The sequence below is a fragment of the Dryas octopetala genome, chromosome 8 (genome assembly GCF_963921425.1).
Source record: "Dryas octopetala chromosome 8, drDryOcto1.1, whole genome shotgun sequence".
Classification (NCBI taxonomy): Eukaryota; Viridiplantae; Streptophyta; class Magnoliopsida; order Rosales; family Rosaceae; genus Dryas; species Dryas octopetala.
In genome coordinates, this window is record NC_141373.1 from 7,665,027 (window position 1) to 7,686,866 (window position 21,840).

At 36.7% G+C, this 21,840-nt stretch overlaps 4 protein-coding genes and 1 non-coding gene across 7 annotated transcripts; 1 reads left to right on the plus strand and 4 right to left on the minus strand.

Moving 5' to 3' along the window:
- Positions 1–1,750: 1,750 nt before the first annotated feature.
- On the plus strand, positions 1,751–7,444 carry LOC147276741 (putative receptor-like protein kinase At1g49730). Of its 2 annotated transcripts, none has more exons than XM_086254556.1 (9): positions 1,751–1,953; positions 3,299–3,850; positions 4,604–4,894; positions 4,998–5,259; positions 5,519–5,571; positions 5,949–6,016; positions 6,151–6,240; positions 6,524–6,608; positions 6,694–7,444. In XM_086254556.1, exons 1-9 carry the CDS (start codon positions 1,875–1,877, stop codon positions 7,236–7,238), a joined length of 2,025 nt encoding a protein of 674 aa, XP_086110682.1. In that variant the 5' UTR covers positions 1,751–1,874; the 3' UTR covers positions 7,239–7,444. The 2 variants fall into 2 exon arrangements, with proteins under 2 accessions (XP_086110682.1, XP_086110683.1); XM_086254557.1 differs by having other exon boundaries at positions 4,610–4,894.
- A 1,309-nt stretch (positions 7,445–8,753) lies between these two features.
- LOC147276742 (Putative endonuclease or glycosyl hydrolase) lies at positions 8,754–12,067 on the minus strand. 2 transcript variants are annotated; one of them, XM_086254016.1, is made up of 3 exons: positions 11,932–12,067; positions 11,650–11,765; positions 8,754–10,688 (listed from the first exon to the last, which is right to left on the minus strand). In XM_086254016.1, the coding sequence occupies exon 3, from the start codon at positions 10,663–10,665 to the stop codon at positions 9,085–9,087; it is 1,581 nt and encodes a 526-aa protein (XP_086110142.1). In that variant the 5' UTR covers positions 10,666–10,688; positions 11,650–11,765; positions 11,932–12,067; the 3' UTR covers positions 8,754–9,084. The 2 variants fall into 2 exon arrangements, with proteins under 2 accessions (XP_086110142.1, XP_086110141.1); XM_086254015.1 differs by having other exon boundaries at positions 11,650–12,030.
- A 2,768-nt stretch (positions 12,068–14,835) lies between these two features.
- ATHM3 (Thioredoxin superfamily protein) lies at positions 14,836–16,460 on the minus strand. Its single transcript, XM_086254648.1, has 2 exons — positions 16,205–16,460; positions 14,836–15,515 (listed from the first exon to the last, which is right to left on the minus strand). The coding sequence occupies exons 1-2, from the start codon at positions 16,410–16,412 to the stop codon at positions 15,196–15,198; spliced, it is 528 nt and encodes a 175-aa protein (XP_086110774.1). The 5' UTR covers positions 16,413–16,460; the 3' UTR covers positions 14,836–15,195.
- Positions 16,461–16,629: 169 nt separating this feature from the next.
- Positions 16,630–16,702, minus strand: TRNAR-UCU (transfer RNA arginine (anticodon UCU)). The gene has a single exon. It is a non-coding gene; the product is annotated as a tRNA-Arg (tRNA).
- Positions 16,703–16,983: 281 nt separating this feature from the next.
- Positions 16,984–21,605, minus strand: LOC147276745 (methylcrotonoyl-CoA carboxylase beta chain, mitochondrial-like). Its single transcript, XM_086254343.1, has 10 exons — positions 21,287–21,605; positions 21,061–21,180; positions 20,421–20,855; positions 20,125–20,215; positions 19,330–19,571; positions 19,070–19,234; positions 18,294–18,368; positions 17,687–17,818; positions 17,427–17,483; positions 16,984–17,337 (listed from the first exon to the last, which is right to left on the minus strand). Exons 1-10 carry the CDS (start codon positions 21,491–21,493, stop codon positions 17,134–17,136), a joined length of 1,728 nt encoding a protein of 575 aa, XP_086110469.1. The 5' UTR covers positions 21,494–21,605; the 3' UTR covers positions 16,984–17,133.
- Between the last annotated feature and the right edge of the window lie 235 nt (positions 21,606–21,840).

Consider the following 21,840-nt stretch of genomic DNA (forward strand, 5'->3'; position numbering starts at 1 on the left):
AACCTAAGCACACCTTAAGGCCCATCTTGGCTAAGCAATTTGCAGAACAATTACACTCTGTAAACAAAAACTGAATTCTAATAAGCGTTTGAGTTAGTTCAAGTGACCAAGGAGAATAATATAATGAGTTAAAAGATTAAGATAAGTCAAGATGTGGATTGCCTCAAACTGAACATAATAAAATACATTGTAGGTAGTGAAATAATTCTTCAAATAATGTCTGAAAAATAGGGGCTGGTTCAGGTTATTAAACTACATTACTAACTGGATTCCAACTATGTGATGTAGTGTATGTATTTTTTCATTTAAAAAAAGAAATCTTTAATTTTGAAGGGACTGTCTTTATATGCTACAGGACATCATTATTCATTTGTCTGTGGCAACCCAGTACAGACAACATTCATCATAATTCATCACCAAGGCCCAACAGACCTAAGGTTGCCCATCCTTTGGTTTTGTGACTTTACAATTCAGTCACAGACATGCACCGAATATTCTATTAAAGTAAATAATAATAATAATAATAAAAAACCCATAACCAAAAGTTCAAAACAAATGTTGTGGGGTGGGTGGGTGGGTGGGTCCCACATGAACCTCCTTGGTGTTCTCTAGCTGCCCCTTCTGCCTGAACTCCAAGGATGAAAGTCCCTCACATGCTGTCACTGAGATGAGATGATTGGACACATCAACACGGGCATCGTAGAATATTTCAATAAAGAAATGTATTTTCCAATTTTCATTCTATGTCAAATTTCAATCACAATCCATTATGATCCACATTGCAAGTGAATATTTGTTATCAATTATAAGGCACACAAATGTCTCATTTATAGTTTCTTTATGATACAATAGTTGCTGAAATTTTCAACAAAAACAAGAAGAAAAATGATATAAATCATTATTGTGATATCAGGGAAGGAATGAAAAGGATTAAAAAGGAGCAGCCTTTTTACAGTTTGTAGGAAAAAAGAAAAGGGAAGGAGAATTGTGCTGGAGTACAAATTACTTTTGCACTAAGTGCAGAATGTTCTTCAGTAACAAAGTTCTATGATGAAATGATTCAAGATAATGCAAAAGTAATCTCCTTTAGAAGTTTTTTTTTAATAAGAACCTTTTTTGTAGTTAAAAACTAGATGCATATCGCAGCTCATTCCTCATGCAAAAAAGGAATAATCATCTTTCTTTTACAAACAAGGGTTATTTTCTAAATTTTTAATAATGAATCATTTTCATTTTCAATTTATGAATGGAGTAATGAGATAAAATTAATCAAAACTACTTTTGGACTTACCACCCATCTCCATTATCCATCTACACATGCATAACCTTAAACAAAAATTGATACCACTAAGCCAAAGCCAAAAATATGAACTACAAAATGGAGAAAAAAGAAGAGCATTTTACATTTACATAAACTGGATTTTGTATCTATTTATTTCTGTTCCCTGAAGAGTGAAGACAATGAGTCAATGACCCCCACAGTCCCCAGTCCCCACTATCTATTTATTTCTGCTTTCAGAATTCAGACCAAAAAGATAATATTAATGCGCAATAAATTTGAAAGAAAAGAAATTATTAGTTCCGACTTCCGAAAACTCGAGGGAGAGGGTGGGTCCCATTCCAGACTTTAGTCCACTCCACAGTCAAACAAGACCCGCCCTCACTGGTTCTCTCTCTGGCTCTCTCTCTCTCTCTTCAGTCTCACACTCTTACACACAAATATATTCGCACTCGCAGCCTCCATTTTATTTCCCAAATGCACTTACATACTTACATGTCCTTGTTTCTTCGCGAACCCCACTTCTCTCTCTCTCTCTCTCTCTCTCTTTCTCTTTCTCTCTCGGTGAGCTGAACTTTCCCTCTTTGTTTGGGCAATGGTGGTGTGCGGACAGGGCTCCCTGCTGGGTCTTCTTGCATTTCTTGGAATGCAGCTACTACCTGCAATAATGGCAGGTTAGTCAATTTTCTGGGTCACTCTTGTTTCCTATACATCTGCTTTGGCTCAATGGCTCTTGTGTTTTGGTTTTGTTTTATTTTTAGTGCCTGAAGAGGTTGCGTTTATATTTACTTATTTATTATTATTGCTTCCCTTTTCATTCTCATTGTATAGCTCATGTTTTGGGCACTTTCAGCAACCCATTTTGGGTTTATATGTAGTCATTCTGGAGATGGGTCTAAGAGAAAATTTCTAGTTCTCGACTTTGTTTTTTGGCTTTCCCTTTTTAAAGGAAAAATATTGTGCTGTGATTTTAATGGGGCATTTACAATATGTATCATTTTCTGGGGCTTCTGGGATTTACTAACTCATTCATTTGGTAGAGGTGCTCTGTGTGGATATATGTTATTGGCCATGGTGTGTTTTACTTTTGAGCTTACTTTTGCGTCTAAACTTGTATTTGTTTCTGTTTAGCTTAATGGGAATTTCAAATTGTTTTTTCTTCCACAAATTTTTGGTTTTCCTAAGGAGTTCATATCCAAAGTGGTTATACTGCAACGGGTTTCTGTAGTTTGAGTAATCCTTCTGTGTTCTGGTGAATTCCAACTGTTTCAGTATTATTATTGTCTCACATAAGTATCTTAGTTTTGTCTTTCATAAAAACATATATAACAAACAAAAAAAAAAAGGTTGCTGATCTTATCAAGAGTTGTATGTGCTTGCTTGGTGCTGCCTATACCAATATGATGTGCACAATCAAGCATTGCATCAATGCAATACTCCTTGACAAGTGAAAGAAAATTTATTGGTGCCCTGTCAAGGTTTTCCAGCTTTATTACAATAGTAGTTAAATGAACTGTTTGGATAATCCAACAAAATGTATCTTCATTCATGGATAGAGTGCACGGCTGAGTCATAATTTATTTGGTAAGTGACAAATGTGCTTAATCCATCTTCTCTATGGGAAGCTTTTCTTTTCTTCTTTTTTGAAATATATAGAGCTACCAATCCTGGAATTGGTGATATTATTTGCTAATAAACAAACACGTTTTGAAACCCTTGGGGTTAGCCCAAGTGGTGAGGGTGGGTGGGATAATGGGTTAGGATTAGGATAGGTCTAGGGTTTGTTTCCCTCCAATGTAACCCAAAAAAATAAAAAAATGCATGTTTTGAGATTCAACACTCAGATGTGCTGGACCTTGAATGAAGGAGTCTAAACAATTGTATGTTAATACATTGGATTGGACATTGCCAACAAATGCATGATTTGGGTTATTTTTGTGCAGAATCTTATATCTCATTTCCAAGGCTGTTATATATATACGTAAATTTCATGCTGGACCATAACTTCTACTTTTGCAGATTGCCCCTTAAATTTGAGTGGATCAAACGTGACTGTGGTAGCCTCTTTGTGCTCTAATAAAGATGACAGAGGAAAGTGTTGCCGCTATATAAATGCTTTCATTGCAGTTTCCATTGCTCAATATGCAAATGCAACAAGCAACTTAGGGGTTCCTTCAAATTTATCTGACATCTGCCTCCATTCCATCTCACAAACCTTAGAACTGTATGGAGTTCCCCGAAATGCAACAGCTTTCTGTGGGTTCGGGACAAAAATTCCAGTAAATTATGAGTGTAAGGGTCGAGCAACTGTCATGCAGATGCTGCAGTCTCCAAAATTCCCTGATGTCATGGAAAATTGCAAAGTACCACTTTCAGAGGAAAGTAATTGCAAGAAGTGTTTAAATGCTGGCATTGTATATCTTCATCATCTATTAGGAACAGAAGATAATATAACATTGAGTACCTGTCGTGACGCAACTTTTGCAGCACTGGCAAGTCAAGTTGATGATGCTTCAGCTGTTGAAATTGCAAGCTGTTTCTTTCAAGTCCAGGGGCTAAACATCCTACCAGGTATGGATATTTTTCGCAGAGAATGAGAGTTTAGTTTGTATCAAACAGAATGTGACAAATACCTGGTGCTAGTTTTCCATTGTTTACTAAAACTGTGTTACCTTTTTATTTAGTATTCAATGTTTTTTTGGGCCAAAAAAGCAGTATTCACTGTTTTTTTTTTATTATAGAAAGCATCATTATGTTCTAATTTGTTTGTGGAAATCATTATGTTATGCTTCATGTGTTAACCACAGCTTAATAATAATTTATTAATAATTTTCAGTCATTAGTATGAAAAAGGGACGTCATATTGGTAAAACTGGAATAGTATGAATTTGTGGATCCAGAGTTGGTGAGATACTGATAAGCCTCTTCAAATAGTGTGAACTCCTTTAACTATTGTCTCTGTCATTGATCTTTTTTCTTTGGTGGAAAGGCTGGTTGTTGGGAACAGCTTTAATGTATCTGGAAACGTTTAAAGGGCAGGTTATTAGGATATTTAAGCCAATACATCATTTTTTCCTGAAACATATTGTAGAGAAGCGATCCTTATATATGTATTTATTTTGAATCACATATACCTGTACAATGTACAATACACTACTTTTGTTATGAATGTTTTCCTAGTGATTTTAAAATCAGCAGATCTAGATTTTAACTAACCATTCATAGTAATTATGAGATGGCATCAATTATATAAATGGTTTCTTGTTCCATATGTATCCAAACAATTATTGATTTGTGTTTTTCTGTTAAAAATTGTGTTGCTAGTTTCAGAGCCATCCTCATCGTCCACCCCCAAGGCTTCCCCAAGTCCGTTGGTGGCTGCTAGCCCGAGCCAACACTTGTTGGGTCTACCCCTAAGTGAAAAACACCACCCCTACCACCTCACACTGATACCAGGTATTGGAGTTGCAGTAACAGCTGTTGCTGTAATGATGCTCTTAGTCTTGATAGTTCTTATTCGTAGGAAAAGCAGAGAGCTAGAAGATTTTGAGGATATAGATAAGACATCTTCAAAATCATTTCCTCCACCTCGTCCTATAAGGAAATTTCAGGAAGGTAAAGTTCTAGCCTTTTCCCTGTAATTTGCTTTCTTGATGACCAGTGTCTGTAAATGAAACATTTTGTTCGGGGACCTCTCTGGGATGGGATTTAAGTGCAGGCCCTCCATCTATGTTCCAAAAATTCAGCTACAAGGAGATAAAAAAGGCCACTGACAATTTCAACACTACCATTGGACAAGGGGGATTTGGAACTGTGTACAAAGCTCACTTTAGTGATGGCTTAGTGGCAGCAGTGAAGCGGATGAACAAAGTTTCAGAGCAGGGAGAGCATGAGTTCTGCAGAGAGATAGTGCTTCTTGCGAGATTACATCATCGTCATCTTGTTGCTCTAAGGGGTTTCTGCATTGACAAACATGAAAGGTAGATAATTTATGTATGTATGTGTTGGAAACCATGTGTAGCACATGTTATTTGGCTTTATTATTTTCTTTTATTAGTCTTTATTAGGGTTTAACCTTTAGGGTACTTTGTCAGTGGTGTAAATACTTCTAATATAATTATATACAATCGTCTCATATTGTGTCAAGTAATTATAAACCACATATTATATTTGCCTATTGATTGTGTATGTTTTTGGACCTCATGTACCTGCCCAAATGCTTTACGTGTCCCATGGCAGGTTTCTCATGTATGAATACATGGCAAATGGTAGCTTGAAGGATCATCTTCACTGTATGCTTCTCTGACTCTTGAATCCTTTTGTTCTGAGAATGGTGTTGTAAAACCACTTTATGGAAGAGGATGATTTTATGGTGTTTTTCAATGCATTTGAAGACAATTCTTATATTTGTTGGTCTTATGATCTCTCTCTCTCTCTCAATCGCACACACTTGCATGCGCACACACAGTTATGATGATTTTTAACATCATAAGTTTCTAAATCTTGGTGACATCACACTAAATATGGTTATTGATTCCTTTCTGGATGATAAATTCAGGCATTCAAATGCTATGGAAGACAGAAATAAAATCATTCTCTGATTTTGTTTACAAAGCAACACTTTTTTAAGGCCATGTATTCTGAATACGTTTGGTCTCATATTATGCAGCTCCAAATAGAACTCCTCTAAGTTGGCGGACTAGAGTCCAAATTGCCATTGACGTGGCTAATGCTCTGGTAATTTGCAGCACTATGTTCATTGTTTGACTGACTTGTTTTGTCCATGAGCTTCCAGATTTGTTCGTAATCAGTTTACAAACACACACTGAAGAAATTTATTTTCCTTCCTAACTTGCTGTTCTGACATGCAGGAGTATCTCCATTTCTATTGTGATCCTCCTTTGTGCCATAGAGATATCAAGTCCAGCAACATCTTACTGGATGAAAATTTTGTTGCCAAGGTATTGTACTGGCTGGATGCACCTGTAACTTTTAATATATGAATTTAAGCTCATTGGTCTTAAATTAGTTTCTAAACAACTTGATGGAGAGTGATGAGTTCCCTTGATAGATCCTAGATGTGATAGTCACTTGTGACTCAATTTTCTCATCTCTAAATAAGAGGCATTCAAGAAGGATGCACACTATTATGTTACTTTTAAGCTTATTCTTTTCTGGCAAGGATGCATCCAGAAAATGTGTGCCAAGAATCCCTTTAATTTCCTTTTTTTATTTTGGTTCCAGGTTGCAGATTTTGGCCTTCTACATGCTTCAAAAGATGGTTCTATTTGTTTTGAACCGGTAAATACTGATATCCGGGGAACTCCAGGTTAGAGAAAAATCTATTTAATAGTCTGGAACAAGAACTTAAATAATTTTGTGCTAAAGACTTTCAGAATGTTGGATGGCTTCAGGTTATATGGATCCTGAGTATGTGGTTACTCGAGAGCTGACGGAGAAAAGTGATGTATACAGCTATGGTGTCTTACTGTTGGAGATAGTGACTGCAAGACGAGCAATACAAGACAACAGGAATTTGGTTGAATGGTCGCAAAAATACATGGCATCAGAATCAAGGCTACCTGATCTAGTGGATCCCAGTATACGGGATTCATATGATTTGGATCAGCTACAGACCATCGTGTCTATTGTGAGATGGTGCACCGAGAGAGAAGGCCAGGATAGGCCTTCAATTAAACAGGTGCTTAGGCTTTTGTATGAGAGTTCAGACCCGATGCATAGCGGATTTCTAGCAGCTGTGGGAGATGAAGGGTACGAAGAAACTGAAGGGAGAGGAAGGACTAGTAAAGGGAAAATGCATAGGAATGACATGATTTTTCACAGTGGGGATGGCAGATATCTTGCTTCATCTTCAAGTACATCCAGATCACATTGTAGCAGAAGCTTCTTGCTTGAAACTGGCTCTCCACAATCCCCTCCAAATATTCTATCTGTTTGAGGCATTCATTCATTTGCTGTAGTCACCAATTAGAAAGGTGTTACCACTAAATCAGGTTGCTTGTTTCAAGATTTAACTACAGTTGAGTATTTATTCAGCTCAGCCTCAAGCTCATGGTGTTTACAGGTTTTGGTCAAAGGCCAAAGCAAATTGTGAGAGTGGTTAGCTGCAAGGTTTTGTCTTTTGCTTGTTACAAGTTTTCGGGAAGCCAAATATAAATGCATATATCTTTGCTTGTATTATTGGTATCAAGTTGAACAATTTTGTAACCAACATTATGTCTGAATCAATTTCATACCTAAAAGAAATGTTTTTATGTATATAGAATTCCACATTAATTCAAGTTATTTCCTATGGCCAAACCAGATAAATAAGTCATCTGACAGTATTTATTCATGTCCCAAAAGGATGTATTAAAAAGAAAAAAAAAAAAAAAAAAACCAGTTTAGTGATCGCCATTTAACAATTGGGTTAAGTTTAGATGCACCAGGCAGCGTAAAAAATGAGTATGTTTGCATAAAGAGAAAACTTATCTATAACAGAATATGAGCTAATTTGGTATTCTAAGATATAGATTATGTTTTAAAATTAAAAAAATTGTTATATGATAAAATATAAAAATATAGGTGTCATTTTGTTATTCTTGCATAAATATATATAGGACTGGATTTTTAATCGATTCAGTTCCATTTTGGGCATTACCAAATCAATATTCAATTTGTTTTACATAAAAATTGCTATTAATTAAGTATCAATACACCATATATTGAAGTTCTCCCTTTATATAATAATATTGATGAGTCCATCCTAATCCCAACATGTGTTCTAATGATTGGAATTGTCTATTATTTAACCTTTCATTGTTTATTTATAAAAGATCAGCCAAATCAATAATCATTTAGCCATTTCAAAAACAAAGAAATGCATTAAAAACAATTTATCTTAAGAAATGCATCAAAAACAAAGAAATAGAAAATATATAACAGAAGAGTGGGGTTGTTTGGACCCCATTATTTTATAATTGATTTTTGACCCTACTTCTTCTATGTAATTTCTTTTTTCCCCATATTACTCATAATTATAAAGATTAAGACTTCGTTTGGTGCATATAATACGATTGGATATGATAAATTACGATTGGATATGATAAATGACTAAATTTATGTGTATTTAAGGAAGAAATTTCTAACTTGAAATAATAAGATATATTAAAATGGACTAATGAATGAAGACTTGTCATTTTCAATCCCCTAAAAAATAGTGAGATTAAATAATCCATCTTCTTTCAAGTTCGAAAACACCCTTCATATTCTTTCTTGAATACACATAAATTTAACTATTTATTCTATCAAATCTTATCTTATACTCCAAACGAGGCCTAAATATCCAAATAATGTTGTGAGTTTTGAGTTATGGTATTTGATTTAATTTAATGAAACTTCCAATTTAGCAAATCTCGGTTATGTAACTTATGTTCATGAGAAGAATATAGAAAAATAGAAGAGTAAAGCTAATTCTGTTTTATTATTAATCCAACACAAAAACGAAGAGTAAATTTACAAGTAGATCTTCCATTAGAAGTCGATCAGTTACAATGACTGGGCATGAGTCTTGCATGGAAATTTCAATGTTAAACTTGAAATCCAAGCAGGGCACATGGAACAGAAAAAAACGTGCTCCCAGCCTCTACTGTCATGCTTTTCCTTTATGAATGTGTTAAAAAAAAAAAAAAAAAAAAAATTTAAAACGGAGACTGGGCTACGGTAAGCATACCCCTCAGCCCTTTGGCCTACACATAAGTTGAAAATATCAGAAGATTACTAGAAACAGCTTCAACCTGATTTTTCTAGCCACCACTTGCAGCTAGGAACTTCCTCTTGCTAACTGGCTCTTCAAGCAACACCACCACATCTGTCACCTTCTCAAACAGCTCCTCCAGCTGGTCAAAACCAAACTTGCGATAATCCAGGGGTTTTTTGTACCTTTGCTGGTAGATGGCTTCAAAACAACCCAAGAAAATCCGACAAGAGTAGCTGACAAGAATCTCTTGCAGCTCATATTTGAAATCCTCAAGACTGTGGTCATCAATTTCACATTTCCCTGATGTTCCCAGATTGGTCTTTCCTTGGCTCCTCTCGTCGTGTTCTTCTACAACAACCCTTTCCTCCTCTGAGAACTCATCTGATGAGCCATTACCTGTACTAATATCCATACACTCTTCCTGAGTCCCCTTCCCTTTCTTATTATCCTTTTTTGTTAAAACCAAAGGTGGTGCACTTGGGCCTGTTCTCCAGTTTCGGAGATAGACAAATTTCTTGTGCCCTTTTCCTTCTACAGCCATTGTGTCACCCAGCTTCTTGAACAGAGTAACAAGCTTGAATGCACCATACTCTGACACATAAAGAGGCCTTCCAAAAAGTTTCTGATACTCGGCAGGAACTCGGGTAAGAGGCAGGCAGCCTCCCGAAAGTTCAAGCAACTTTATAAGCTGTCCCTTCAGACCATTTAGGTCCCCTGGCTGAACCCACCAAGAATATTCATTTTGATCACCAGAAGTAATAGGTCCAGCAGAAACTTCACTGAGACCAGATGGGAGACTGTATGACCTCAAAGTAGTAGAACAGCTAGGCATCACTAAGGAACTACTGTTGTACTCAGATATTGAAAAATCTCTTGAGTTGTAATAGCTTTGCGAGACCCCCCTATATAAAATAGCTTCTTCTTCATTTTGGCTATCCATATTATCATTGATATGGCAACCCATGAAATACCCAGCAAAATCAGCCTGTCCCCCACGAGGATACATTAAAACCTTAGCGGCAGGCACAAAGCCTTCCCCACGAGCCACACTAGGCCAGTCCCACACAAACTTACCAGCATTGCTGAGAGCAGATGAAACACCCACTCCAGAAGGGATTACGAGGATCACAGTATAACCACGCTGCCCAAGTATATGGAGTGCTGGAGCAAAATCAACATCCCCAGAGATCAGCATGATGGAAGAAGGTGGAGGATTGTCAAGGGCAAATAAGAACATATCAACCAAGATAGCCTTGTCGGCAGCATCTTTTCTTCCATTTGGAACATCAATGAGTTTAACACCAGTTCTCTGGCATCCCTCGCGGAGTCGCCTGGGGAAGGCATTAAAGTCCCCATAAGCAGAAAACATCATAACAGCTCCTTTAATTATAGGATGCACCTGCAAAGCCATTCTAATATTACCAGCTACATCTTCAGGACGGACATCACTTGGGACAGGGCAGTTCTCAATATCCCAAAGGATAGCCACAGGACCATCAGAGAAGCTTCGGCTTGGCTGGTTCATTGGAGCTTGAAGCATGTTTGTGTTTGAATCTGTCATGTGTGCTACTCTTTGCTCCGAGGGTTCTAAAGGCACTATTGATGTTGATGTATTTGGGAAAGCCATCAGAATTCAAAGCTCAAAGGTTCCTGCTTAGGCAAAAAGAAGAAAAAGAATACGAATGTTCCTCAAAAGAATTATAAACAACAAGCTGAAAGAAAAAGTTGTATCCCAAAGTATAGATAATCTTAATACTTTAGAAGCAGAGAAAATTTATTTTTGAAGTTGTACCAAATTGGTTTGCTTAACTGGAATTTTATACCGCTAATAGTCACAAAAGTTAAGCACCCAAAAAAAAAAAAAAAAACTTAAAGAGGACTTGGTTATGATCTAGATGCCACAGAAATTAGGTATAACCCTGGCATCCCCACAGAAATTAGGTATAATCGCATGGTGAGGATCAAGTTTCCAATTAAACCAAACTGGTTTGTTGAACTGGAATTCCAAAACAAGTAGCAAGTAGCATTTTGGCTTGAGTTAAAAAAAGCCACAGGGAACAAAATATTTATGAAAAGGAGGAATTTGAAAATGTACTGAAGTTATCAAGGTGTTCAAAACCTTTTACACAATTATACCTGTGAAAATGAATCTGAAAATTCAACAACCAAGTGGCTAAAAAGGGTGCATGCTTGGCTCGAGTCCTTGATTAGTAGCATTTGATTCTCTAAGAATAAAACAGAAATTTTGGCAAATTTGGTCTAAGGTGGCCAATTTCTACCAGGAGATTGCAATTCTTAATTGCAATCAATCAACTTCAATCAACTATCCACCATACAAAAGGACTCTGTTTACTAGCTGATAATCTTACAGAACTCAAATGAACATAAAATACTTGCTAAATTTGTGTCTTTGTGCCAAACCTCTAATTACCCAACCCATAACGCAAGATTTGTTAAATCAAAAGCTTCGAACCAAAAAAGCCACGAGGCAGAAGCAATCACAATCCCAAAATCAATCTCAACTTGATAATCCGATTAAAATCATCATAGGAAATCTAACACCAAGAATACAATTTAAGGTTTTTAAAAATAAAAAAGAAGAAAAGGGTACCTCATATTTTGGCTGCAGCTCCTCTTGAAAGCACGGTCCCTTCCCCAAAAGTCAAGAAACTTCGATCCTAAAGCCCAAGCAAAGGGTAAGCGATTCGATAGTTACCATAGCGAAATCTGCAATTGAATAAAAAACCCACAAAAATTGGAACCCAAAAAAGAAAGAAAAAACAAAAATTGGTTAGGTAGAGAAGAAACTTGGGGATTTATCTGGAAAAGAAAAACTGAGATTTATTTGAGTTGATTCGGAATAGGAGTAGGATTGACTGAAACTCGTGCCTACTTTTGATTTTGAGAAGACTGTAGATTTGGGCTTTGGAGTTGAAGCCCAGAGAGAGTGTGAAATTTTCTGTGCGAGTTTCGAGTGCTTGAAGAATAAACAGATATATACAGGCTTGGAGTTTGAGGCTTATAGCTCGTTTGGTGTTTTGTGTGTGTGTGTTTTTGTTTTGTTTGTAAATTCTTTCTTTCTCACGCGTATTTTGAAACCGACATGCGGCACCTTTTTTCTGTTATGTCAAAGATTTTTACTTGCGAAATTTGGAATTGAACATATGAAAAATGCAGTGCTCTATAGTCTATATGGAATGGACGGCCTAGATCATGCCCTTTAATGGCAAATGGCAATGCCAATACCCCATCATTTCGAAAAATGATACTTTGCTTTCTTTTCTTTTTGGTACATGTTTACTTTTCTTTGTTCCTTTCCTAAGGATAAGATTGAGAAACATATAAATAGGCAATGCCAATACCCCATCATTTCGAAAAATGCTACTTTGCTTTCTTCTCTTTTTGGTACATGTTTACTTATCTTTGTTCCTTTCCTAAGGATAATATTGAGAAACATATAAAAATGATCCCTTAGATGAGAGTTGAAAAAGATGACATAATGGCCAAACCCTTAAATCGAATTTAAGGATTGGAATTGTCTATTTGCCAAGTCACCATTCAAATATCATTCTTACAAAAAATCAATCAAAACGTAAACCATTTAATCATCTAACTATGATCAAAAGAATATACAAACACAATGTTTTCGATAAACACTAAAAGAATTGTAATGATAATCAAATAGTTAAACAAGTTATGATTTTGTTAATTTTTTGCAAAGATATTCTTGAAGAAAAATCTAAAACTTAGACGATTCGAATCATTGGACCACATCGCAGGTTAATACTAACAACACGATCCCTTTACTTCTTAAGCGATCCCTCTTATAAAAGGGGACCCAAATAACGAGGGAGCTTCAAATGAGGTATATCTCATTTTAGCCATAAAGAAGTATGTTTGTGAGATTTACTCTACATTGTAATTTTATGATCGGAGCCGTTTAATTTCTAAGTCTCTATTTAAGGATCATCCATGCAAAAAATTGGACGAATCGGAAATCGTTTAACCATTTGGATTAAATACTCATCATTGCAAGTGTTTACCGAAATCACTATGTTCGTCTCTTTATTTGATTACAATTAAATGACTTAATGATTTTCAATTTATTTAATTTTTTACATGAGCGATCATTGAATGAAGAGCTAGAAAATATGTGACTTCGATCACCCAACTACAATACGGAGTGAGTCCCCAAGTCATACATCATTATGGCTAAAATGGTGTATACCACATTTGAAGGACCTTCCCCAGATAAATATATCATATTTATACATATATGAGATTAAGAGGTATATCTTTTTTTAAGAAAAGAAAGGGACAATGGATACTATTGTTAAAATCACCCGATAAAGTGGAGAAGATTTTCTTTGAAATAGTAACAGGAGTTGGCATGCTAACAAAAGTGTTACAAATTCACTCAAATAATAACTCATGCCTAAATGATAAATTCTAGGCTCAACATACTACATTAATGATTGTGTGCCATAATTTTGGTGAATTTCTAGAACGAGGTGGTGTTCCGATCTCACACTAATATTTTCGTAATGTAGAGTAATCTAAATTGTCTAATTTTTAGTTTCTCATTTAAGATATTCTCGTAAAATCAACTAATTCAAGAATGATGCCACCTTTTAATTATCAACATCATCATTTCTATGTAAGTATACATGTACATCGTAGTTATACCTGGTATTTGATTTCTTCTTTTTTAGATAGAATGGATGATTTCTTCAAGCGGAGTTCCATGAAATTGGCATGTGACGCTTGTTTCAACCACAAAGGAGATGGAACTATTTACATTTATAGGGTGGTTCGTATTTTTTTTGTCAGATTTGGGTGGTTCATTTGGAATTTTGGTTCATGAGGATTCAGTTCTCCATGGGGACAGAGCCAGAGACCATGATCTGATGATCACAAGAGATGGCAGTAGGGTTGCAGATACCACATGGAGTTTGAGGCCCTGATCACTAAAAGAAAGGTATATAAGAGGCAGGTTTTAAAATGGAGAGTTCATCTTTAGGGCTATACAAACTAAATGCAGATGGAGCAGTTGGACGCGGGTATGGGAACAAGGGGCTAGCGCGGTCATCAGAAACTTGCTTTGCAAGCTCATGCTGGATTTGGCACAACCATCAACCATGTGCAGATTACCTCTCATTGAAGGTGGTGAAGCTGCTTGTAATCTTACATGGTCATTTTCGAGTTTGATGCATTTGACTATTGGAGGCAGTAACTGAGAGTAAGGGAGGAGCAATAATGTTGGGTTGTCTAGGTAAGAGGAGGGACCTGCTTGGTTAACTATTAACCTCCTTACTTGAAGATGACAGACATTACTGGACCTTTTCCTTCCACTGAGGGAAACACAGTTCCCTTCCTCCAAATTTGAGGGCAGTGATGTCATGATGAGTTTAAATCATGCTAAACAGAGGCCAACGAGTAAGAGGGACAACTCATCAGGGTTTCAATATCCTTGTTTGGCTGGAGAGGTACAATAGACTTCTCGTGAATTCTCATGAATCAAGATAAGCAGTTCAGAAATCACTCTAAAAGCTACACAACAATATTTCCTTTGTTTCCTACAACATGCATCACCAGCTAGTATGTAACAGTAGACAGAAAAACAGTGTTCTTGGGAGATAAGCTTTTTTCTAATGCTGACGTTGTGCAGCATGGCCACTTACATGTATTAATATAACTGTCAATATTGAATGAAATCTGCAAGTGGATTTGCTACAAACTCCAGGACCCCACAGGAGAAAATAAACACAGAATTCTGCCACATTGAAGAAGAAATAAGAAAATTAACACTGTTTTTGCTCCAAATGAATCCTTAACTCTGCATTAAAATCACAAAACACTGTTCATGCCAATCAACTGGGATGAACAATCAACAATACATTTAGTTACATAAATGTCTCACTAGTTTCAACCAATGCCTTAACCGAAAAAGGGTGAAAAATACGACTATGCCAATGAAGAGAAGCCAGAAAATGATGATATTAAATCCTATGCTGGTAACAAAGCTGGCATATGTCTAAGATATGTACAACCTATATAGTCCCATTTGAGGATTGAAGTGATAAGAATCCTTCCAAATAACACGTTGGGGTAAAAATTAACTATCTTGTTAACTCTTTTGGCACACACCGGACAATGGTTACGATTTCAGGACCCTCTCAATGGCAGCAACATAGAACTCCTTTGGCATGGTACCAACCACAGTGTCACATTTTTTCCCATTCTTAAACAGCAACACTACCGGTACAGCCTTAATTTCATAGTCCTCAGCAACCTGCAAATCAATATCTGTGTTGAGTACAAAGCACTGAAGCTTCCCAGCATATTCAACCGCAATTTCATCAATCACCCGATGGACCATCCTACATGGCCCACACCAGCTGGCATAAAACTCAACGAGGACAGGGGTTTCACTGTTGATAACAGACTTCTCCCATGAGTCCCTGGTAACTGCTGGAGCTGCACATACACAACATAATATGGTTAAAGAATGCTATCGTACAGTCAATATTCTATGGCAAAGGACTAAGTCACTAAGCAATAAGCTAATAAAGGATAGCATAGGTGGGGAAAGAATAACATATTCAGATTCCACCCATTGATCAGTTCTGAAAGACCAAAAGCTCATAATACAATAATAATTGTATATCCCACTAATCTAAGTTATTAATGCAAAGCAAGTAGCAAATCTACAAAGACACCAATCTCTATGAGGGTAATCTTAAGACAAGAAAAAATCAACAGGGAACTGCTCTTACATCAATCTAAGCTATATAAAACTTGTTACTACCAACAAGTAATCTATATTTTTATATCTATGCAATCACCATAAACCCATATCTTACCATTAGAGAGTGATCAATTTAAGCATCAAAGGTAAGTTTTGGGGCCCAATTGCAGGATACCCAAATGGTAAGATGCCTTGAGGAAACTAAAAATCGGGGCATAGAGAAGAAGCAAACGAATTATTTATTATTCCCAGACTACAAAAAAAAAAAAAAAAAAACACTTTGCAGCCACACAAATAACTTGTAAACAGATAATTAATCAACCAATCATAGATCAAATGAGAAGTGAAAAGCCAAGATCAAATGGGTTAGATCTATGAACATGGAGGAATAACAGAGGAGGATGAGGAGCAGAAGTACCTTTGGATTCGCGCATGGAGAGGATCTTGAGGGGGCGAGGAGGAGCATTTGGGAGCTGAAGCCCAAACCTTTTGGGTTGCGAGCTGAAGGGGAAGGAGAGAACGGGATTGGGGGTATTAGGGTTTAGCTGAGAATGGTGGGAGAGCAAAGGGTTTTGAAGGGAGCGGGAGCATAATGGAGTTGAGCAGTGAAATGTGGAGGTAGCCATGGTAGCTGAGCAGAGCAGAGCAGAGAGACGGAGAGAGACAGAGGACACAAAAATGGTTACGGAACAAAGACGGAAATGGGGAGTGTTGTTTTTTATGATGATCTGATGACAGTGATTGGTCCAAAATAGGACGAGCGTGGGACCCACCACACCATTTTTTGACAATTTGATTGATTGAATGATTTTTGTTAAAAAAACGTGCGCCAAAAATATAATGCACGCCCGGTGGGATTCGAACCCACAATCGTTTGATTAGAAGTCAAACGCCTTATCCATTAGGCCACGGGCGCTCTTGCATGCTTATGCATCGTCATCTATTTATATAATCAAGGCTCACCACACTTTCCACTCTAAATGATATTGCTTTACATTTTCTATGCTATAAATTGACATGATATTTGACAAAATCTTTAATCAAATTGTCATTTTGAATGTAATTATTTTTATCACTTTCATAAATCATCCCGATAAAAAATTATTATATATAATAATAGCACCCCATGTGGATCAAAGTTCTTGATGAATTGTGAAAGCTCATAACTCTTGTGGTAGTGAACTAAAAACCAAAAAAGGCGGTTGGTTGGGATTCTTTTGACAGATAGATTGATATAATTGTCTTGAGCAACAACATTTCAAGAAGCACATTTGAATCAACAAGCAGCAAGCACTCTGGCTGCTAACGTTTTCTTTCATAGAGATTTATTATTGTACTACTACTACATTACATTCTGAATACACCGTACTTGGTTTCTTCTGGGTCACGGTTTATAGAAGCGGAGATGCAGAGGCCTAAGACCTTTCTTGTGTCGGCTGGATCGATAATTCCATCATCCCAGAGCCTTGCTGTGGAGTAATACGAATTTCCTTCTCTCTCATATGCCTCCACTACCTTTGCCTTGAATTCTTCCTCTTCTTCCTTGTTCCACTGCAATACATGCACAGAGGACAGAGAAATTAAAACACAGTGCTTTTGAAAATAAGTAATCTTTCATCACAGACAGACACAAATTCTACCTGAATTCCTTGCTTTTTCTTGTTGCTCCTTTCTATTTGAGCAAGCACACCAGCAGCCTGAGTATACGAATAAAAACATGTCAACCCACACTTAAACCAGCTGCTAGTGAGATAGAACTCAAGGAAATGGATCTATGCTGGCTACGAATTGGATCGGAAATAAGATATGGTATGATATCCAAAGTCCGGAAGATAATGGAAAGCTATTTCGTAAATATACAGGAAAAGAAATCACAGATATGTTGCATGAAAAAGGTCACCTGAGCACCACCCATCACGGATATCCGGGCATTCGGCCAAAGGAACATGAAATCAGGACTATAAGCACGACCACACATTGCATAATTGCCAGCACCAAAGCTTCCACCAACTATGATAGTAACCTTGGGGACCTGCATTAGTAAATCATAGTTCAACCTTTTTCTCCCCTTTTTATTTGAGATTCATGATTAAAACATAAAAGATGAACCATTAACGTTTTTTAACTGAACACAACAAGTAACTTGAAAGAAAATATGCCACTGTGAGCAAAGGTTATTAGTTATTACTAAAAAATATTATATTCATGTAAAGAAATGGAAAGGCAGTTTAAGCTAAATTTATAAGTAGCATATATATATAAGCATAGGTTATTAGTTATTACTAAAAAATATTATATTCATCTAAAGAAATGGAAAGGCAGTTTAAGCTAAAAATATAAGTAGCATATATATACATATGTGTGTGTGTGTGTGAGCACATATAGGGGGAAAAAATGACCAACATAGAAAATTCAGGTGGAACTAGTATAGTGGAAAGGAAGAAACAGCCATTAGTCAATTTAAGATGCTTAGTTCTATATATATTAACAATGAAATAAGAACAAACCTTGGCACAAGAAACTGCCATCACCATTTTTGCTCCAGCTTTTGCTATACCATTTGCCTCTGCTCTCAAGCCAACCTACCAAATGAATAACTGTTATGGTTCCATGCTAGTTTTATGCCAGATGGCCACTTTTCAGTTGTTGGAAAAATAAAGAAAAGCGCATTTTTATCATTACTTGACTTCTAAACTAAAATTTCAACCATTAAAATATTAAAGGGCATTTACTTATTCTCCATAAATTCTGCATTGAAGAAGACAAAGACAAATCATCAAAATTGAAAATTCTTAATGGCATATAAATGTTCATACTATTGTATGTTATTGAACCAAAACAAAGCTGCCCATGCATAAACAAAAACGTGGTTCAGAAGGGACTGCCAGTTTGCCACTACTGGATAAAATGTGTAAGGTGAAATCCCAAGGACTAACTTAGAACTGAGCGATTGAATCCATTTTATTTCCTTTTTACTACATTTCTCCTCTTGTATTGACCTTTTATGTTCAAACTATTTAAGTTAAAAGATATTTAAATAGCTTCCAGCATAAAGCTCAGGCAACCTTTCAAAGGATCTAATGATTATATAATTATCCTATTCTCAATCAGAAAACTATTGATATGCATAGCTTCCTTATTCTAGAATCGACTGGATAAGTAAAGCAGATTATAATATAAGTTCAAAGGTCACCCCTGTTCAGAATAGCATCCTGACTGACACAGTGATGTTGATAGCTTCTTCAGTAACAGAGTAATAGAAAAGGACAACTAGTTTACGTACCATAAATCCAGTGATGTTTTGAAGGAATACCAAAGGAATGTTTCTTTGAGTACATAATTCAATGAAATGGGCCCCTTTTAGAGCAGACTCATTGAATAATATCCCGTTGTTTCCAATAATTCCCACAGGCTGTCCAAAGATTCTACCAAAACCTGTTACAAGAGTCTGCACAGACGCTATTGAAATTACAAACTTCATAGATTAAAAGGGAATAAATAAAATGATAAAAATTAAATTAAAATTGGTAAAAATCCCCTCACAGTGCCATACAATTTCTTGAATTCATCAAATTCGCTTCCATCAACAATGCGGGCAATAACTGATCGAATATCAAACTGCTGCTTATGGTCTGTTGGTGCGATGGAGCGAAGTTCCTCTACATCATATATTGGTTCCTTATATTCAGAATTTATGTTCTGCAATCCGCTTTTCAAGCCTCGTTTCCCAGCCATGTGCAAGTTCTTAATAATGTTCCTCCCAAGAGCAAGTCCATGGAGTTCATCTACAAGAACGCTTGAGATTACAAATATGATCACAAATGGATGGTATCACTCTCTCTCTCTCTCTCTCCACATACGTGCACAGAAGAATAATTTTAAAAGATTATGAAAAATAAACACATGACATGAAGTAAAGGAAAGATTCAAATTGTGCACTTTCTAAAGACCACTCCTTTATTCCTCATTTGATACTCCTCGACCACTTCATTTGAGATTTTCACCAACTATAGAATATGTCTATCCTTAAAGAATGCACCTTTGGAATTGTAAATCATAACGGACAAACTCCCCCTCAATCACGAGATAATACCTTCTCTAAAGACCTTATACAAACTTGTAACCAAACTGATGGTCAGATAATCCTTAACTTTCACTGACTACAGTTTCTTATATGTTGTGTTAGTACTTTCAAATTTGCACGTTATAACTAATAAAAAACTTTCCATCAACTCACATGTCAAATTACATGTAAAGAGAGCCTAAAGTAAGCAGACCAAGATGATAGTCTGAAATGCATGTGAGGTTTAAAGTATAAACTGGCACAAAGTAAAATACCTTGAGCAAAATAGTCTGAAACTCCCGATGTCTTGCAATGCACGCTTGCACCCCCCAAATCCTCTGCGGATACTTCTTCTCCAGTAGCAGCCTATTGGAATATTTCTTGTCAGAAATCTAGATTATTTACTTGCACACACATACATGCATACTCATATGCACACAATTCACAAACATTTGGGCACATTTTTATAACATTCCATAGAATAAATGCAAGATGGTGTACCAAATAAATCATGAAACTCATGCAGGAACCATATAAAGCCTTTTGGAATGCCAGAAGGCTAGAAAATAACCTTCACAAGTGGGGGTCCTGCTAGAAATATGGTACCATTTCCTTTAACCATAACACTCTCATCAGCCATTGCAGGAATATAGGCACCACCAGCAGTGCAGGATCCTAACACCAGCGCAATTTGAGGAATGCCTTGAGCAGACATTAAAGCTTGATTGTAGAAAATCCTACCAAAATTCTCCCTATCAGGGAAGATTTCGGCCTGCTTGGGAAGGAAAGCGCCTCCGCTATCAACAAGATATATGCACGGTAATTTGCATCGAGCAGCAATCTCTTGCGCCCTAAGGTGTTTCTTAACAGTGATGGGATAATAAGTTCCCCCCTTAACAGTAGGATCATTGGCCATAAACATACAAAGCCGTCCATGGACCGGTCCAATTCCAGTAATTATCCCACCAGATGGTAAGGATTCTTCATATAGTTCATGGCCTGCAAGCTTATTAATAAATTTATAAAAAAAAACTAATAAGGTACAATTAATTCCAAACCAAAAGAAAAAAGTGCATTATGATTTATGGGGTTTTCAGTTTTTAGTTCATTGTTGTTACTTAGTGAGCTTCAACAAAACCCAACTCATGGTTCGCTAAAATTGATGTAATTTATGGCAAGCTGTATAATTGGAGTATGAAATGAATGGAAACCTGAGAAAGCTCGAGGAAAGAAGCACCAGGGTCGAGCAAGCGATCAATGCGTTCTCTGGGGAGGAGTTTATTCCTGCTCCTGTTTCTCTTCACAGCTACAGGTCCTCCTCCAGCAAGTACCTTCATCACACACAGCACAACCAACACACCCATAAATCAGTTGCTGGGCACAATACAGACATAAACACAAACACATGCGGAGCGAGAAAGAGAGAGAGGGTGGGACCTTTTGGATGTGGGATTGGAGGTCGGAGATTAACACGTCCATGGCGTTTGAGTTGCGAGAGAAGGCCTCGGAATTGCGATCAACTCCGTCAGGAAGGACTCCCAAGCAGTAATCCCTCCTTGTCTGTACATTAATTTGCAGTGCTGCGCTCACTGACTTCCATGATCCTGAAGCCGAAGCTGTTCTCTTCGTCAATATTCCAAGCATTTCGATCTCTTTCAGTATTCAGTGACCAGCCTTACTCTGTTTATGTGGAATGCCTATCCGTACCGGACTAGCTGTATAGTATTTTTTTTTTACTGTGTTAACGATAAGGGTGCTTGGAAGATGATGACGATGACGGATCAAGATTTAGCTGCTTTTGCAAACGAGGGACTTGTTAACGGGGGTCGTGGGCAATGATAGCACGTTTCTAGAAGTGCGGGGGTACATTACGAAATATGAAAACTTTAAGGAACCACATACAATTTGACCCATGTTTTGGAAAGTAATAATTTTTACTCTACTTAAATTTCAATATCGACCGAAATTTCAATGGTTCAAAAATATGTCAA

Coding starts and splice junctions, on each gene's coding strand:
- LOC147276741 (XM_086254556.1), top strand. CDS start 1,875: ATGGTGGTGTGCGGACAGGGCTCCCTGCTGGGTCTTCTTGCATTTCTT. Junction 3,851..4,603: donor GGGGCTAAACATCCTACCAG/GTATGGATATTT, acceptor TTGTGTTGCTAG/TTTCAGAGCCATCCTCATCG. Junction 6,609..6,693: donor TGATATCCGGGGAACTCCAG/GTTAGAGAAAAA, acceptor GGATGGCTTCAG/GTTATATGGATCCTGAGTAT.
- LOC147276742 (XM_086254016.1), bottom strand. CDS start 10,665: ATGGCTTTCCCAAATACATCAACATCAATAGTGCCTTTAGAACCCTCG.
- ATHM3 (XM_086254648.1), bottom strand. CDS start 16,412: ATGGCTACCTCCACATTTCACTGCTCAACTCCATTATGCTCCCGCTCC. Junction 15,516..16,204: donor CTCCATGCGCGAATCCAAAG/GTACTTCTGCTC, acceptor GTGTATGTGCAG/CTCCAGCAGTTACCAGGGAC.
- LOC147276745 (XM_086254343.1), bottom strand. CDS start 21,493: ATGCTTGGAATATTGACGAAGAGAACAGCTTCGGCTTCAGGATCATGG. Junction 18,369..19,069: donor AAAACATCACTGGATTTATG/GTACGTAAACTA, acceptor TTCATTTGGTAG/GTTGGCTTGAGAGCAGAGGC. Junction 17,484..17,686: donor CCGTGATGGGTGGTGCTCAG/GTGACCTTTTTC, acceptor TCGTATACTCAG/GCTGCTGGTGTGCTTGCTCA.